This window comes from Aphelocoma coerulescens, chromosome 6 (assembly GCF_041296385.1).
Source record: "Aphelocoma coerulescens isolate FSJ_1873_10779 chromosome 6, UR_Acoe_1.0, whole genome shotgun sequence".
NCBI lineage: Eukaryota > Metazoa > Chordata > Aves > Passeriformes > Corvidae > Aphelocoma > Aphelocoma coerulescens.
In genome coordinates this window covers 26302995-26316034 of record NC_091020.1, presented here as the reverse complement: position 1 = coordinate 26316034, position 13040 = coordinate 26302995, and the positions used below count along the sequence as shown (strand labels likewise).

At 40.8% G+C, this 13040-nt stretch overlaps 1 protein-coding gene across 3 annotated transcripts in view; it reads left to right on the top strand.

Moving 5' to 3' along the window:
• The window catches only part of LOC138112860 (VPS10 domain-containing receptor SorCS1-like), a 270350-nt gene that overhangs the window by 80566 nt on the left and 176744 nt on the right, over positions 1-13040 (top strand). For all 3 annotated transcript variants that reach the window (XM_069020456.1, XM_069020453.1, XM_069020454.1), the window contains exon 2: positions 10315-10382. In XM_069020456.1, the coding sequence (XP_068876557.1) occupies positions 10315-10382 (68 nt within the window). The remainder of the gene's footprint in view (positions 1-10314; positions 10383-13040) is intronic.

Sequence of the window (13040 nt, the reverse complement as noted above, 5' to 3'; positions counted from 1 at the left end):
GTAGGATTACAAGAAGGGGAATAGAAAGCTTTGGCTCATGTCCTTCTAGAGCTAGGCAGGGGGGAAGCTGTGACTTAACATCAGAGCAGGTCAGGACCTTATGAAGCCACCTCTTACCCTGTTAGAGGCCAGGAAGAATGATTTCAGGCATGAAGACCAAGGGGTTCATCAGAGTAAGTATTCCCACCCTGCCTCCTGTAACAAACTCTGCTGAGCTTTCTATGCTTGATGTTTGTAAGAAAACCAACTTACATCACAGAGCTCTTGTAAGGAGTGATCAATTACTGTTTTCCGGACACTTTTGTGACCTAAAGACAAAAGGCACCTTACAGTCTTAAGTTTCACTACCTCTGCTGCCCCAGGATGAAAGTTTTCCCTTAAAGATCCAATTTCTCCCCTGGAGTGGGAGAAAGGTAGTCTATTATTCAAGGATATCATCCTTATCTCTGTTGTAGTTGCCTTGTGGCCATGCAACATCACTCAATAATACTGTCAGGTATTATCTTTTGCTTGTGCCAGAGTGCTAAACAGTGATTTATTGCTTCAATACACAATGCTTTCATGAAAGTGATTTGTTGAAACAATAGTAAAGTGCTAAATAAATCGTTGATTGTATGCTAATTTTTCACTGTTATATTCTGTAGTGAGCTCCAGAATAAACAATCTGGATGTTGCATAAATCCCAAGTTTTTGATTGTGTATATTCCCCACCCCCAGTCTTTCCCCCAGGACAGGGTTCTTTTCCCAAGGATAAGTATCTTCAGCCTTTCTCACCTTGGTTGCTTTTTGGGCTATTTTTCTTCTTCATGCTTTCTTCAGTTAGAGTTGGGTAAATATGTTCAAGTAGAGGCTTGGATTACTGGTTTGGGGAAAAACTCTGTGTGTTTGGAATTCATGGGTATTTCCAAATCCTTTAGGAACTTCTAGGTCTTAACCAGAAAGGCACCACCATAAATACAACTTACAAAGTAGGATCCTAGTGGCTGACTGGCATATTTTCATAAAGTCTTTTCTTGCATATTCTCTATTTTTCTGAGTGTTATGTGCTGCTGTGTTTTAGCTGCCACTGGCTATGCTGCAGTCCTAGTTTGCAGATGTGATCAGGTGTCTGAGAAATTCCTCAGAAGCAAGTTTTTACTTGTAGATCTGCTGGCTTTCCAAACTTCCTTCAGAAACGGTTTCTCAGCACTTGAAATCTTTGTCCTTTGGCAAAGCCTGGAGCCCCTGAAATGTTTCTGAGTGTTTCAATAGCAAGCCAGGAGCAGGCCAGGCACAGAACAGCAAACTACTTTTCTCCACTTGACCCTTCCACCCTTTCTGGGTGTCCACTCCAAATCACTGGCAGTGACTGCATGTTTAAGCACAAGCTGCTGATTGGCAGTGAATATAATGGGGCATAAGAGAAGAATTTTCTTTCCAAGTAGTTTAGGGCTTTACCCTCCTCTGTTCTTAATTCTGAAATAATCCCCTAAAGGCCTCTGTGGGTATTCAGTGACATGAATAAACAGAAGACTACATTTCCCTTCTGAAACATGCACAGGGCTCTCATGCTAATGGCTTTTAAGCGTCAATGCAATTATAGTGTGTAATCGATTCTCTCTGTACCAGCTTTTGTCTTCTGAAATGAAACCATGTCTCTTTCATAATTATTTGCCTTTGTATTAAAACATTTCAAGATGACAGGATGTCTATTCCATTGTTTTTGTCCTCCTTCCCATCTTTCCTGCCTAATTCTGCCACTGGAAGAAATTTGGTTATTACATTTGCTTAGAAACCCAAGTATCTCTGTTAGTTTGGTTTTTTTTTTCCTACAATAATTTACTCCCTAGATTGTCCTTTTGCTCCTTTTAATTTATTGGGTTTGTGTTTGGTTTTTTGGTTTAGTTAATCATGTTTGGAGCTGCTCAGGAATATTTCCATGAAGCAGATTCTTATTGAATGAAAGGGGAATTTGTGAAAGGGGATTTCAGTGTGGAAAAAAAGGACTCAGAGCAGGGAATTAATTCCACTTTTTAAGTTAATCAGCATGTCAGTGGCCAAGGTGTTTTTCTGGAATGTGATATGCCTAAGTTTAGGTCCTTTTCAAAGCCAGGAGAAGCAGTAACTCAGTGTCCTGACCTTTGGGCTTTAGCTATTACAGTTTCCTTCTCTCTGCTTTGGTGGTGGCAGTATTTTAAATTCTTTTCAGACTGTAACGAATTTCTGTTTCATCCTGATGACAGGCATGAAGACTGGGACCATCTTTAAAAGGTTTGAGGGAGAAGGATGCCATATTTTACCTCTCTTTATAGTAATTTGTGTTGCTGTCTATTCTAAAAGTTGTCACCATGCCAGGGACCCCTGTAAGCTGGGTATAATAGAAACTGCCATGCATCTTGCTCTGCTGATTGAATTATACAAGATTAAGAAAGGAGGTACTGGTATCTGTGTTTGGCAAACACTGAATTTCTGGCCTACAGGTGGTTTTTATAGATGTCAAAATAGGAATAACTATAAATTTATATAAGTTCATGAGTCCTAAAGCTACCTATGATAGCTATAAGAGCAAAAGAATTGGCCATATTCACTCTAAGTGGCTAAAATTGTATACCTGGGAAAACTTCCACAAACATTGCTACATATAGTGTTATTTAATTGACCTCAATGCACATTTTTTTCCCTGAACTTCTGTCTCCCCTTGAGCTTATAGTAAATTTTCAGTATCCACAAAATGCAGTGGGAATGACCTTCCCTACTCATATATACATAATATTTTTAAACTCCCAGTTTCGCTTGGTCCTGAATGCTGGAAACTAGTGAATAATAAATTCAGTACACTCAGGACTTTACAGATGTCTTCTGTATCTCCTTTGTCTCTTTCTTGGATTGATAGTTGGAGTAATTTCTCACTAAAAAAAAGGCCATTCCACATGTTTGATCCTCCTTGATAGCTCTCTCTGATCCTTTATTATTAGGCACAATAGTCGCAATAGTTTTTGAATTAGGAAGTGTAATCTGCTGATTCTGGAAGTTATTGAGGGGAAGAGCCACCCTCTACATGGACAATTTTTAGTGCTTTCTCTCTAAACTTCTGTCACTTGTGCCACAGGTGGGATGGGGAGCAATATCAGGCCTTTTTTTCTGTTCATTGGTGGATGCAGAAAAATGAAGGAATTTTACTTTATGGGTTCTTTGTGACAGAGATTGGTGAAATGGAGAGTTGGTAGTTTAGCTGTGTAACTATGTGGTTGTCCTCCTCTATCATTGCACCCATTGATCTGCAGTCCATGTGGAAAGCAAATCACAAAAGTCTTCATGACTCTATAGTTCTTGCTACTTGAGTACTTGGTAGAGTCCCTGATACTGCTGGCTGGCATAAAGTTGCTAAAAATAATAGGAAGAACAAGATTTGTATAAGTAATCTGCCCCAAATAATGAGTTCTCTCAAATTTGGTGTTTTGCTTTTTTTTTTATTCATGAGCAGCCTGTAAAATTCTCAGTCGTGAATTATTCAGGCTTATTTGTGAATTTATTTGAAAACATTTCCTCATGTAGCTGTCTCACCAAACAATTCATTGAGAATATTTCTGTGTTCTGGTTGTGTTCCCCCTTATTTACAGTCCCAGGGTTCTGGGTGATATTGGGAAAGTAGAGATTAAAAAGGGAAAAGATAGGTGCCCAAATTATTTCCAGTTTTTGAATGTGCACACTCTCAAACATGACATCCTGAGAATGATGGTTTATTGACGCATAATGCACAGAAAAGCTTCAAGTCCTTTAGTTTCCTGCTCAATTTTAGCAGACCAGCAAGCTTGTGAAAACTTAATTTAGTGCTTCTTTGTTATTGACTTACGTTCCTGTTAAGTAGGCGATGGAAAGGATCTCTAGAGTTTAATAAGGGATTCATGGATCACTGCACATTGAGGTGTACTTAAACTGTCTTGATTGTGCTTGGATATGTGTTTCTCTCTTCCCAATTAGATGGCAGCGTGACTGTTTGATCAGGAGAGTCTTGCAAATGTATTTACACCATTAAATCTAGCTACCATTTTTTACATAGCTGTATGTAAAATATTGCAATACTTTATTAAAAAATGAGTTATGTTGCAGACTGCCTGTCTCTATGGGAGGCAGTGCCTATGACTAAACCTTTTCAGCTGGTAACAGCAGAGCAGCAAAACTGCATGTGTGCTGTGTTGAGCCCCAGAAGCGTTGCATGCTCCTTGCATGAGTGGAAAGCACCACAGGAGAGGGAAGGCTGTTGCAACTGTTCTTTCCTGAAGCTGTGGCACATCCTGAAGATCAGCTTGTAGTGCAGAGTGTGGAGCTGGTACATGACTGAAAGTGGATGCTTTCTGCTATGTTACTAGTTCTAAATACAGACCTAAAGGTGGAGTTATGAAGACTCAGGTCAGTTCTCTATGCTGGAAATTAGTATGCTCCCAAGGCATAGAAGATAGCAGCTTGAGATGTTAAAATCCATGGTTCTGGATAAGGAGTCAGGACAAAATAGCATCCTGAAGGTTTTCTTTGGGTTGCGAGGGTGGCAGGGTGCAGGGGAACCTTCCTTTTTCTTTTTTCTCCTGGGGTTTCAGCGGTCGAAAGATGTCTGATCACCACATCTGCAGTCCTCACAAGAAACTGATTCAGAAAGCTGCTGTAAGTGGCTAGCAATCAAGTACTAGAAATATTTTATCAAAAATACCACTTCCAAATGATTCCAGCAAAATGTTGATGAGCAGGCTGTGCTCAACTCATGCTGAGAGCTGATGGTGTGCAAGTCGGGAAAGTAGACTAATAAGTACATGGTTTTAGTGCTGTGGATTATCCCAGGACAGCTTCGGCCTTGACTGAAATGCTTGCAAAACTACATGTAAAGCATCAAAGTCTGAAAACATTAAAGTAGAAGTTCTGGTTTTGCCTTCATAAGGAAAGCCTACTGTGATTTGAAATCAGCATTTGAATCCTGTAGGATTCAAGGCCCCCATGTAGGGGCCATCTTTCTGGCACAGGGTTAGGTCAGTCTAGAGGTAACACTGTAAAATTCAGAGCCCAAGAAGCTACAGTGAACACCTTTAGAAATTTGATGGTGATGTTCTGTTTGAAAAAAAAAACTATCACTACAAAGCCACGAAAGTGTGTGTTATGAATTTAGACCCTGTTGTGCTGTGTAAGGTGGGAAGTACTTGCTGAGAGGGCCTGGGGGTAGTGATGGGAATACCTCTGATAAAATTTGTTGAAGAGCTGTGTTGGTGTAAATGAACTTGAGTTGGATTATCACAGACCAGGTTGTGTAGTGGGTCTTTAATAGTGGTGATCAAACCTTGAACACAGTGATGGTTGTAGTCCATGTCCTTGTTCAGCTGGGCTTGAATGAGTATGGACATCTTTTGACATGGTACTCATGTAGCATTCCCAGGAGTAAATTTGCCATGGTCAGTGAGTATTGGGGAGTTTTACAGCTGCCTGCCCCAGTGTGCTGAGAGTTCCTCAGTGCTGGTTTCTGTGTAGCTGTGGCTGATTCGCTTTGAGAACACACGTCTTGACCCCAGATGAGTTACATGGGCACAGAGTGCAGCCTGTCACTTCCTTCCCAGTGTGTTATGAACCTGATCAGTAGCAGTGTGCAGACTTTCATCACCTTCCTGGCCAGTTAGTTCAGCACTGTTTGATGAGAGAAATAGTTTTTGCCAGGGGAGAAAAGTCAGTTTAAATGTAACCATTTAATTACATTTGGAACTTGCACTGCAGTAAAGGACAAACTCTGGCTGATATCCTGAGGGAGCCTTGCTAGAAGTATTTACAGAGTAGCTGAAAACAGGGTCAAGACAAAGATCTCAGCCAGGTGTACCCCTGGGTCAGAAGTTCATGAAAGGATATGATGAGACAGAGTGGATCAGTTGGTCATAAGCCAAGGTAGGTCTGGGAAAAATTTAACCCTGTTTGCCCTAGAATTTCTCCTGTGATAGCAAAGATCCTCTTAGGGACTAACCTGGCAAGTTCACAGGGAAGTCTCTTCTTCCCAGACACTGATTTATGTTTTGGAACCTATAGCTGGTCCTTCACATCCCAAATCTCGAAAAGCAGTACAGGTTAGGAGTGATTAACAAAATATGTTTTCTTTGAAAATGCTCTTATGGTTTGAAGAAAGACATGACGGTGTCCAAGGTGCAAATGCCTACTCCTTCTTAGAATAGCCACTGGGGACTGATTTCCTTTGGGAAATGATGGGCCAGGTTTAAGTACCTCTTTTGTCTGTCTGTCTTCCCAGGTGTCTGTTTCTTGCACTTTGTATGAGTAACTAAAACCATTTTTAGTGCTCTGTCTCCTGGTAGGTGCACTCACTGGGGATGTGGTAAACACAAGATCAAATATCTTTTGCTCTGAGCTGTCAGTGCAGAAGTGATGAACTTTTGTCTCTCCTCTTTCCCACCTGCTATGGCAGAATAATCCACTTCAAGTGCTGATCCTAATGAATAACAGACTTTCTGAAACCGTGTATTTCTATGCAAGAGGAAGGGTTATCTGTATTCACAGCAGAGCTGGAATAAGACTGGATTTTTAGCTCCTTTTCATTCTATTTCTAGTTTGCTTGGTTTTTTGCTTCTTGCTCTTGTTAGCTTGCATTTATTGGTAAGTGGTAAAAAAGGGAGAAAAACACACAGTCCCAGAAAGCAAAAACAAGGCAAGAAATGAAGAAAAGGCGAGAGACTATTTTCATTTCATTACTGTGCTTCTTCACAGCCCCTATTCTGACATTTAGAACAACATAATATGCATGTCTCTGTTCATTAGGTTCCTCAGTACTACACAGTGACAGCCACAGAGGGTGGGGGAAAAAAAGACAAAGAAACAATCTTAAACATGAACTAACCTTTGCAGGCTAAATAACAAAGAAATGAGAACAGCAAAGGAGAAAAATGATTTCTGAAAAAGTAAATATATCAAAAATCATGGCCTTGAATAGGTTACTCAAGTATCATTACAATGGGGAAAAAAGAAGAGTGACTTCTAGGGCAGAAATAACTAATTTTCTGCCCAATGATTCATTTCTTTTGTACATATATGCTTGAGCAGATCTATTACTGGTATTTGAACCATAGTAAATGACACAAGGAGGCTGCTGAAACCATGGATAATCTTAAAGACATTTGGCAGCTGATACAGATTCTCAAAAATTATAAAGCTTCTGACAGAAAAGCTCTCACGTGTTTTTGTAGTAGGGTATCTGCACCAAGTAGAGATACCTAAGCTCTTAATCCAGAAGCTGGTGCACGTGTATGCCACAGCGTGGTGTCAAATACAGATATTATCTTGGGAATGGTAAATGCTAAGATTTTATCCTAAATTTACTAAAATGTCAGGATATAACAATATTGCTTAGGGTTCTTGATGTAGCTAGTCAGTAACTGACATGCATGTTTGGATGGGTCCAGGGATGCCTCTGCAGGAGGGTTGTTAGAGCTATATCAAAAAGAGTTGTGATGGAATGCAGCTGGCTTTCTTCCCCCATCAGTTCCAAGAGAACTACAGAACTTTAAGATTGTGTGTATTTTACTGAAATTTCTCAAGGAAGAAAAAAGAAGAAAAGAGACATTTCAGCCCTCTTGAGGGGAAATATTTTGATTTCTCCTATTGGCACTTTTAACTTATTTTTTTTCATTTCATATTCTTTTTGGGATGTCAATTACAATTTTTCTCCCCTCAAATGATGAGATTAAAATTCTCAATGGAGTTTTCTTTCATGGCTGTTTTAAGATTTGTAAATTTTCCTCAATTGGAAAAAAGTAAAAATCTGAGTATTTTATGAAAAATAATTCTCAGTCTAATTAGCACCAGTAATTGCACACTCCTGATGATCTCAGTATTCCATAAAATTAGCCTGGTTCTAATTCTTGGATTTTACAGTTTCTTGGTTCTTGTATGATCTTCCCCAAGAGTACATCAGCCAGTGACAAAGAACAGGGAGAAAAATCACACTGCTTTTCCTGTTTGTTCTTCCCAGTTTCTATGCCTGCTCTCTTCAGGTCTGCTTCTAAAACAACCAGATGTCAAAATATTAATTGGGGGAAACATTGATTAGTCATTTAAATCTGTGGTAGCTTTGGCAAGCAGATCAGGAGAGGGACAAGAGGAGAAAAGAGGACTTGGAAAGAGATATAAGGAGCTGTGCAGCTGCTTTGCAGGTCCCAGGGAGGCTCAAAGCTGAGGGTGTGTGCAACTCCCACATGATGTCCCCAAACAGGCTGGCACTGAACATCGTGGAGCTCACTGCCACCTTTCAGTGGGTTGTTATTCACAAAGGCTTCATGTGCACACCCCCTCCCCTTCCTTCATCTTCCTCTCTTGATTTTTATGTACTTGCTAAGTAGGGGATTTGCAGACCTGTTCAGAAGGTGCTGTGAGGGGTGGCAGTGACCCAGCTCTGTATCTGGAGCAGACAGCTGCCCTGCTGTCATTGATAAGCATTCCTGGGAGGGTGGAGTTTGAAATTTAGGACTTAAAAAGCCCTGATTCATGCAAGCCTTGGCATAGAACCTGTGCCCACGCCAGCTCTGGTTTCTGCCTCGGCTGGGCCTTCCCATCTTGGCTGACTCTTCAAAGAGGGACCTGCCAGGAGAGAGGGAAGCTCCTCCCTGCCAGCACTGGGGTTTTGGAGAGCAGAGGGGATGTCCGTGTCAGGGTGCCCTGGGGAGCAAAGGGGGATTGTGGCTGTTGTGTGAGTTTCCCCATGAGCTGCACGTGAGTTGTGCTCGTGCAGATACGGAATGCTCTGGGCAGCCCTTCTCCATGCTAGGAGTGATTTGGGATTTGTGCTGTAGAAAGAGATGTCTTGTCAGAGGTGTGTTCTCTGCCCCCTATGCCTTCCTTTCTTGCAGTAACTGTGCTCCCTTAGCTCCCACATCAGCTCTTTCTGCTGTCTCACATGCTGAGCGTATTGGAAGGAGACAATTTTCGTTATGGCTGTTTCAGAGCTATTGGTGTGTAAGAGGTAGATGGGCTGTTGGCTTTGGAAAAGGCAGTGGTGAGGTCTGTTCCTCCCCATGTGGCAATTCCTGTGCCATGCTGGTGCCAGCTGGCACTGGGCTGATGGGCACTGAAATTCCTACAGTCCTTTGCTGCTCTGCCAAACTGGTTGAAGTTGGCAATTTTATCCAGGGACCAGGGGATTGTGTGTCTGTGAGCCTCATTTCTTAGGAGCCCAGGCTGAAAATAGTAAGAGGTATATAGATCAGAGGTTTTGTCAGATGAGAGTTGGGTCTCTAATTTACTGCGGTTTTAATGGGATAGGGAGGAGGATAAGATATACAGTCACCTGGAGAGAGACATGCAAAATAAATTAGTAGCAATAGTAATGGTCTGGTAGTTTGTCCCAAATGTAAATCTTGTTAAAGAAGCCCATCATCTTTAAAGTCAGAAATTATTTTTTGAAGACACTAACAAAAGAGCGGGCTGAAATCTTTTGCTGGAAGTTCTTTTTGCTAAAATTGCTTTCCTCCCCCGGTAAGATAATTTTATTCTGGAAGTGCCTGTTTTGGCAGGAGGGAAAAGCTGTTTATCAAAAGAGCTAATGAAAGTCATAAACTTGGAAACACTTCCATTCTGTCTGAACCTAAAACTTTTCACTGGAGTTATAGAAACATTGGTTGTTACAGATATTTGGAGATCCACAGTTCAACCTCTTACTCAAGGCAGTGTTATCACCAGCTGTAGATCACGTCAGCCATGACTTTGTCTAGCCAGGTGTTAAGAAACTCCAAGCATGGAGGCTTTACAGATGTTCTGGGTAGTCTGTCCCAGTGTTGAGCTATTATCCTTATTGAGTGTGTTTACCTGATGTCCAGCCTGAGTCTCCCAAGTCAAAACTGGTGATCATTTGCTTGTGTCAAATCATCTGCTGGACCCAGAAAGTGTTTGACTGGAGACAGGCCAGTGGGTTATCTGTGCACCACAGCTGTGAAAAGGATCAGCAGCTTCTGTGTCTGTGAAGCGGAGCAGGAAATAGTCACTATTTCTACTGCATACAAGATCTTGTCTTGTATCTTGAAGCTTTGTCTAGGTCTGAACTCATTTCCCACTGCACTCTGCCTCTTGGGGTTAAGGGAGGAACCTGCTGGTGATGTCCTGCAGAGGAACTGAACAAAAAAAGGTCCAATTGGCTCAACATGTATCTCTGCAAATTCTTTCCATGTCAGTTTAGGCAAATGCTTTTAACTATTCATTCAATTATGTTAAGCACCCATTAAAGGAATCCTAAGCCCTCCCCGGGGTCATTTCAGTTCTGTGAGATTATAATTGTTTGAGACTAACCATGATTTCTTCTTTTGCCTTTAGGTGATTCTAATTCTGACAAAGCTGTATGACTACAACCTGGGAAGCATCACAGAGAGCTCTCTTTGGAGGTATGGAGATAAATTGAGTTAATAATTACCACCTTACTTAAATGGGAAAAGCCTGATACAATTCTTTTATTGAAATTAATTGGATTTCTTTAAATGTGCTGGAAGGTTTCTAGCTAAACCCTCTCTCACTCCTTTTCTTTCATACTCAAGGACAAAAAGGCTGAAGTCTGATTGTCTTGTTTCAGCTAGATAAGGTACATCATGGTTATGCTGTCTTTTGATTTCCCCTTTCCCATCTTACTCAGATTGAAATCAACCAATTGGTTTACTTTTGGGAGAACTGAGCAGCCTAAAGTCCTTGTGTATAATGAAGGATCTCATGGCTGGTCTGCCCAAATGATCCTTAAGAAAAGCCAGTGCTTCTGAGCCTGGGGGAAATACCTATGAGTGAGTATTCAACGTCGCTTGATTAGAACTGATGGGATTAGTACTAGATAATTGATTTCCACTTGTGTCAACTTGACTGCTGGACCAATTTATAGGGAATGTTTTGATACTTTCATGATTTAAAAGCATATCATGTACCATGTGAACCAAAGGAAAGAGCTGGGCCGTGAAAAATTTCTTAAGGCAGTTATTTGGATTCAATGGGAGCAGATGGTGCCTATTTTTATTTCTCTGAAAAATTAATCTAAGAGGTGTTTCCTCTTTCATATGTCCCTGGTACTACTTTCATGAGCTGAAAGGGAGGTTTTCTCATGGTTTCATCTGGGAAACTTTGGTGGGAAGTTTAGGAGTTTTGTATGCAGGTCACTGATGAAGGTGTATAGGCTACTGGCAGGATAGAAGAAAAGTTTGGGTATTTGAAACTAAAACTTCTTGTTAGAATGAACTTGTAATAAACTTGTGTAGGAAAGGGGTTTTCTTTTTTAAGGGGGAATTCGGGGTCAGAAGTAGAACAAATAAGCTTTTTGCTCAGGAGCTGAGCAGGTTTTAATAGAATGACAGAGGAGGGACTTGATATGAAAGATATTCTGAACTCGGGCTATTGCTTCACCCACTGGCCTGAAAAAATAAACCCAAAAATAAACAAACAGACTAAAACTTAAAGAAACACAGTACTTCTAAGATTTATTCTGATCAGTAACAGGAATACTCAAAAGTATTAGTATTTTGTGGGGTTGAATAAATGGTTTTTCATCCTTCTTGTGGGAGGTTAATCAATCTTTTCTTTCATACACCTTGCTGCCATGACTTTCTGTTCCTTTGTATTTACTATGGTGTATGCACACATAAAGGGTCTTTCAGGACTGTGGTTTGGCAGTGTTTTTCTGAAGGGAGTTTGTGCTAGATTTGTTTAATTTCTCAATGGTTTTAAAAAAGAATATTCATAAATATGAAAAATATTTCCATTTTCTCTGACTACCCTAAGTCGTTCCACCCTGGGAAATACTCAGCTCTCTTTTGTCAGTCATTGCAGAAGATGTAGCATTTCAGCATGCAAAGACACCTCCTTCCCCATTGCTGACAGTGCTGAAGATCTGCTTATGTGATGCAGGATTGTGTTGAGATACTATTTTCTGACTGAAACTAGGGCAGCCACATCAGAGTGGAAAGCACACTTCCCGATGAGATGTATGAATGCAGCACAAAACTGTGCTGATGACCTTACGCTCTTTTCTGGTTCTGCTTTCCGTGGAGCATTCCACAATGGCATAAAATTTGCCCTGATTAAAAAGGGAGGGACTGTGTGGATGCCACTGGAGAATGTAACAGATAGCTGGCACCTCATCAGCGTAGCAGTCCTAGAGTGAGTGCAAGGCACTTTTCCTGACCTCAGGCAGTCCTAATGTCAGAATGTGATTAACATCATAAGAATAGCATGATTGTTTCCTCTAGTTTGGAATTCTGTTACCAAAAACAGTCTGAGAAAAAGTAGAAATCTGAGTATTTTATGAAAAACAATTCTCAGTCTGTTTAGCTCCAGTAATTGCACACTCCTGATGATCTCAGTATTCCATAAAATTAGCCTGGTTCTAATTCTTGGATTTTACAGTTTCTTGGTTCTTGTATGATCTTCCCCAAGAGTACATCAGCCAGTGGCAAAGAACAGGGAGAAAATCACACTGCTTTTCCTGTTTGTTCTTCACAGTTTCTATGCCTGCTCTCTTCAGGTCTGCTTCTAAAACGACCAGATGTCAAAATATTAATTGGGGGAAACATTGATTAGTCATTTAAATCTGTGGTAGCTCTGGCAAGCAGATCAGGAGAGGGACAAGAGGAGAAAAGAGGACTTGGAAAGAGATATAAGGAGCTGTGCAGCTGCTTTGCAGGTCCCAGGGAGGCTCAAAGCCGAGGGTGTGTGCAACTCCCACATGAAGTCCCCAAACAGGCTGGCACCAAGACCATATGAAAATGATTATCATATCTGACACTTCCTTCTAGTATTATACTAGCATTCATTCTTAAGGTTTAAGTTATCCTCAACCTTCAGTGTAAGGTCTATGAGAAGCTGAATAATTTTCTTTCTGTTTTAGTGTATACCAGAGGATCAATATTCCATGAGCTGACCTTCTCAATATCTTCTGGAGTGTGTTAAAATTTTTAGTACCTGTGACATTTCAGAACAAGGAATTCCATAAATTATTTGAGGAACCACTTGTCTTACTTTGAACCCTCAGCTTCACTGGGCACGTTTCACTTTTCAGGACTTGATTG